Below are 6,391 nucleotides of genomic sequence, written 5' to 3'. Positions count from 1 at the left end.
AAAAAAAAACAGTAGTCTACAAGGAAGAGTTTAATGCTTTGATGAAGTATACAAATATCCTCGAGGTTAGGTTTGTTGTAGAGTCTTCTTTCCATCGTCATGATTCCAAAAGTATCACTCTCTTTTCTTTTCTTTTTTTTTCTCTGCTCTCCCTTGGGTTTTACCGGGTGTGAGAAAAAAGATGGATGAATCACTCAAACAAATGAATGACGGACGAATGGCTACTGCCACACTTCCTTTTCAACCACCACAACACTTGAAGGGATAATCAAAGAAGTCAAACAAATGCACAAACACAAACACAAGCACATAAACGAAACAATAACAACACAACTATGAACGTATTCGAAATGTAATGCATCGACATGACTGATTGCAAAAGGGATATTCGGTTCAAAGGACTGGAAATGACAAGGAGAGTCAACAAACAAATAACCGATCGAAAAATTAAGAAGAAAAGAAAAAAAAGACAGGAAAACAACGCCATATACCGAACTGTTTTGTGTCTAAAAGAGGGGAAACCATAATATATATATATATATATATATATGTTCTCGTCGTACACTTTACATTCTTTTTTTTGTTTTCATTTTATTTCACTATACGCTGCTTTCTTTTGTCACTCCTTCACTCCTAATCCAGCTCCCACACGCAGTAGTGTTGCAGCGCCGTGCATACATAAATAAATAAATAAATAAATAAATAAATAAATATATATATATATATATATTAATATATAAATGTACGTAAACTTCTGGTGCTGCTGCTTCTTTTTCTTTTTTCTTCTTCTTTCGTCCAAGTGTCTTACATAACATAAACAAGGAAAAAAAAGGAGGGTAAAAGTATGTAGTGAAATTAATATAAATACACACAAAAATAAGGAAAGGAGGAGTCGGGGGGAAGGGAAAGGAGGAAAAACAAAAAAAAAGAAAAGAAAAAGCATTACGATATACTAAATCTTTCTCTCTTTAGATACTTCCTACCCTTCACATCTGTACACGCAAGGACATATATGTTCGACACATACATAAATCAAAATAAATAAAAAAAACAAACAAAAAAAAACAGAACAAATCAGTCGCTCACAGATTGTTATCATCTGCATTATGTGCTTCGACACTAACACGTTTTCAGTGCTTCCCAAACTGGAAAAGAAACGTGTTAGTGTCTCTCTTTTTTTTTTAAAAAAAAAATGTACAATAAAGTAAACACAATAATAACAGCAGTAACAGTGAACAGCGCAATATATGATGAGGGAAGGAAGGAGGATAAGGAGACATTATCTAAGCATTGTTATTAACACAGTAGTGGAGGCGCTGAAATAAAACTGTATAAAGCAACTATACGCATCATAAATATTGAAACATGTTTCAGAAAGAGTTATGTGATTTTTTTGTTTTTTGTTTTTTTAAACGTCTCGCTTCTTCATTATTTCACCACACCTTTCAAATACACACATGCACACATGCCCGTATCATCATACATCACAGGAGCGTGTACGACTGTGTCTTGACGGAGTTATTTTCTCCGCATTTCTCATCTTCTCGTTCCACCAACAAAAAAGTTTCACTCCTTCCTGTGTTATTTATTTATTTATTTACTTATTTTCCTCCTCCATCCATCAGCATTCCACTGTGCAAGAGGAGAACAGACGTCTAATAATGGATAAAGAAAGGGGAAGTAAATATAAACAAAACAAACAAACATTATTTGATTATGTTGACGCAAGGTAAACGAGGAGAAAACAACCGAAGGTGTGAGGACCGGAAATAACTCTTGACATTATGTTGCTTAAAAATCTGCAACTCCACACGCTTCATATAATGCACTTATATAAATAAATATATAAATATATATTGTGTGCATACACGCATGCATGCATTTCCCTCGTCTATTTGTTCTTCTTTTTTTCTTTTCGAATTTTTAATATCATTTTTTTATTTTATTTTTTTTAAAAAATTTCTCCCACCTCCTCAGCTCCGCTTCGCAAGCGACGAAATTATGATATAATAACATTTACTCCCCAGTAAAAATGTTATATGTTTGACGGTTTGCATGACCTGCACCCGGGCGAAAGGAGCGGTACGCCACCGGCTGGCACGTGGGCGCTTCGGCTTTTGGTTCCATCACACCGCGGCGAACACCAGCCGGTGCAATTTGTTTTTTTATCGGTTCAGTTGGTTGTTTTTCTGCTTCTTCCTCCTTTTCTTCTGCTCTGTAATCGACACCACCTCCCTGCTCCACACCATCATCCATTTCAATTACGACGCCGTAATATTCATCTTGTGCTTCAACATCTTGAGAGGGATGATGTTCTGCAGTGTTATTATTAACTCCATAATGTTGGAAGGAATGATCTGCTGCCTCTTCTTCATCTAATTCAGCTCCGTCTTCATCCTCCGTGTGGCAATACTGTTGCTGTTGATGTTGATATTGATATTGATGTTGATGTTTTTGATTACACACCCCTCGTATGGGTTCATTATTTTCCTGCTCACCTTTTCTGTGGTCGAATATTTTACCTCCAGCGTAGGCTCCTTGTACGCATGTTGTGTCCCATTTAAGATCTCCCTGTCCCATCAATTCCTTCATGGTATTTCCACCATTATGTTCACGGTAAAGTCGGCTCTGACGGACACACGGACGCTCGCCGAGTACATTTCCCTGATTTTGAGTGAGTGAAGGACCTCCCAAATGCCTATGGCCGCTCATTTGTTCCTCTTCACCTTCTTTTTCTTCTTTTTCGTTTTTTTTCTCTTCCTTAACTTTTTTACTTTTACTCTTCTTCAACTATCTTTACTTTGGTGACGGTGATGATATATATATATATATTTAAAAAAATGACACTGAAGTGATCTAGTGGTGAAAGTACTTTTTTTTTTTTTGGGGGGGTGCGTGTGTGCGTGTTTGTTTGGGAATATTTCTAACCTGTACGTTCGCTGACTGTCTTAATATATATATATATATATATATATTTTCAGTTCAGTGTTGTGTTGTGCTGCACTACGCTTCCTTTTTTATTTTATTTTATATGCGCAGTTTTCGCTCTCTTCTCGGGTTTGATGGTGAATATGTCTACTGTTGCAAGAGCTTCTGTTGTCGTCTGTTGTTGTGTGAATCTTGTGCTAGTAATACTAAAAAAAAAATTAATATTATTTCCTCTCCTGTTTCCTTTCCTTTCCCTTTTTTTAAAAACAAACTTTTTCTTCGTTTCTTTCTGCCGTTGTTACTGTAATCGTTACTGCTTCTCTCCTGTTTTTTTTGTTCTGAACGTAACTCAACAAAAAAAAAAGAATGGGAAAGAATGAGAATAAGAACATACACGTGAAGAAAAAAAAAGAAAAGAAAATAAAACAAAACAGCAACACATCAAAGCAAAGCCAAGTAAAGAGAGGAAGCGTTAATTATTTTTGAACATACACAAAAATTGAGAAGGAGAAGAAGGGGGAAGGGGGGAATCAAACAAACAAAAGAAAAAGAAAAGGGAGACAAGGAGGCAGGAAAAAAAAAAAGGAACGGCGCCTAATTTTTTAAAAAAAACAACAAAATAACGAATATGACGTTGTTGTTAAGATTAGATATTATTAAATATTATTAGTTATAATAATAATAATATTATTATTATTATTCTTTTTCCTTTTTGATGAAACTTGACAGCGTGTGAGTGCATGTAGCATCAGATGACGAAACGGAGTTAAAGCTCCAATGAGCAAAAATAAATGAAGAGGGTAAACGAAGGGAACGAGGGAACTAAAAATATAAAGTGAGAACAAAAACAAAAACGAAACAAAAAAAAGCGAAACGAACAAACACACGCATACACAGGTAAAATAAATTAAAACGAAACAAAACAAAAAAGGGAGAGAAGAAAAAGAAAGAGAAGAAAAAGAAAGAGAAGAAGGGAAAAGTGTCAGACAGTCACACCACCAAATAGTCAATACGTGAATAAATGTACATAAATGTATAAATATACGTGCAGAGATATGTAACGTGCGGCAAATTTAATTGTAAAGTAAAATGTATAAATATGTAAATGTACGTATGCATACGCGTAAATATGAATATATATATATATATATATATGAATATCCTTTCAAATATATGTGGATGTTTTTTTTTGTTTTGCTTTTTGTTATATTTACTTTCACTACTTAATCACGTATGCCCAACGACGAAACACTTGCTGCTGGGCAACAGGGGGGAGGGGGGGAAAAAAACGGTAGCGCGTCACTTGAACTTATTTGATGATGGTGTTCTTCTTTTTCTTTTCTCTTCATATTTACTTCCGTTAATTACCCTCTCAGGGTTTCTGCTTTCTTTTTTCTTTCTCGAATTTTCCTTTTTTTTTTTGTTGAATTCATACTATTTTCTTTGTTTGTTTCCTTTACCCCCTCGTGTTTTTTCTTTATTTCTTTATTTTTTTTTTAAAAAAGAAAAAAAACACAACTCTGCTAGATTATTATTATTATTACTGTTAATTACCATTGTCACACGTGTGTGTGTGTTTGTGTGTTTGTTTTCTTTTTTTCTTTTTCTTTCCTTTCCTTTGTTTATTTTCTCTTTTGAATGGACTTTCAGCCCATACGAATTAGAAGAGGTGAATAAATCACACCTTCAGCGTAAGTGTTAAATAAAAATAAATAACAAGAGAGATGAATGAGCGAGCTGAAAAGAGGGAAAAAGTTATTTTACTTTTTTACTTCATTTTGAGTGCGTGTATGCATATGTTTGCTCTTTCTGTTTGTAAGATCATATAAATTGTATACCCATTGTCATGAGTTCTAATTCACATAACTTCACTTATTCTCATTTCACAACACATATTCATAAAACATATAAACATATAAATATATAAATATAAATAAATATATAAATATGAATAAATAAATATATATTTTTTTCTTTTTTGAGAGAGGATATTTGAGGGGCTGCCATCTCTATAAACACTGAACATATAAATACATAAATTTTACTCTTCATAACATGAGGCGGAGCGCAACGACGTGAAAACAAATAAATAAATAAATTCATATGTACGGCGTGTTGGGGGGTAACAAACAATTCAAACAAACAAATCGTAACGATTATTATAAATGTTATTTTAATAACAATAATAATAATGATACATACGTGTACATATATATTTTTATGTTTATGTATATATGCACATGTGCCGTTTCTAGAAATAAGGTACAACACAAAACACACAAAAATAAGAAACCCAACGTCTTTTTTTTTGGTAGTATTTCTACTATTGTGCTTTAATCTTTTCTTTTTTTAAAAAAACCAAAAAAAAACACACACACACACAACAAAACATCCCCTACTTATTTATTTTCATTTTATATCCTTCCGCCCATTTCCATCTTTTTTTTTCTTTTTTTCTTTCCTTCTTTCTTTTTTTCTTTTTCCTTATTTAAAGTTGATATCTGTGCCCCGTTACTCTTCTATTTCTCTTTTTCTTTCCCTAATGCAGATGAGGACAAGCAAAAGAGAAAACAAAGACATGCTCACAGATATAATCCTTTTTCTTTTTTCCTTTTCTTTTCCTTATTTAATTTTTCTTTCTTAAATAAATAAATATATATATATATTTATTTATTTATGTTTTTCTTTTATTTTTTCACTTTCCTTTTCGAAAAATATAAATGTGGGACCGACCATTCAAACAAACAAATATTACCATAAAACAAAATCATTGGTATCGGATAATTATTATTTACCACTTGTGTGTGACCGTGGCAGTAGTAACTATTTACTGTTAATATAAAACCAAACACTAAACATAACAGAAGGGTGGAGAGGGGAGGGGGAGGGAGGAGAGAGGGGGAAGAAAAAAAAAAGAAAAAAGAAGGGAGCAAAAACATATACACACAAACAAACAAAAACACCAAATAGAGAGAGAGAGAAAAAAAGAAAAAAAAAGAAAAGAAAAGAAAAGAAAAGGAAAAAGTTCTGACGTGTCCACCTCCACCTCCATCTCCATCTCCACCCCATACATTTACACACATATTATAAATAAATGCAAATAAATATAAATATTAAATAAAATATTACCGTATCCCCTGCAGCTTATACGATGTAAGCAAGGAGTTGGTAAATTTATTACAAGATATAATCAATTGCTTCAGTCATTTCGCTCTTCATGAATACATTCGCCCGCAAGCCTCACTGCTTTTGATACTAAAGACTTAAGAGCATAACAAAAATAAAAATAAAAACAACAAAAATGAAGTCATGTCATCATCATCTTATTCTTTCTTCTTTTAAAGCTTTCTTTCTTTTTGTTTGTTTGTTTGTGTTTTTTTTTCCCCCTTCCCACCAGTTATATCTCCTGCGGTGTACGGGAGATGACGTAATATATAAATCGTTAAGTCAAATATAACTGGTT

The 6,391-nt window shown here is 33.0% G+C and overlaps 1 protein-coding gene across 1 annotated transcript; it reads right to left on the bottom strand.

The window, feature by feature from the left end:
- Positions 1–2,016: 2,016 nt before the first annotated feature.
- On the bottom strand, positions 2,017–2,712 carry TEOVI_000628000 (uncharacterized protein; the record flags this gene model as incomplete). Its single annotated transcript, XM_067223930.1, has 1 exon — positions 2,017–2,712. One exon carries the CDS (start codon positions 2,710–2,712, stop codon positions 2,017–2,019), a length of 696 nt encoding a protein of 231 aa, XP_067080031.1.
- Between the last annotated feature and the right edge of the window lie 3,679 nt (positions 2,713–6,391).

This window comes from Trypanosoma equiperdum (assembly GCF_001457755.1).
Source record: "Trypanosoma equiperdum strain OVI genome assembly, contig: ctg_2004, whole genome shotgun sequence".
Taxonomy (NCBI): Eukaryota; Euglenozoa; class Kinetoplastea; order Trypanosomatida; family Trypanosomatidae; genus Trypanosoma; species Trypanosoma equiperdum.
The sequence above is the reverse complement of the archived record's forward strand: the minus strand, read 5'-3'. Positions and strand labels throughout refer to the sequence as shown.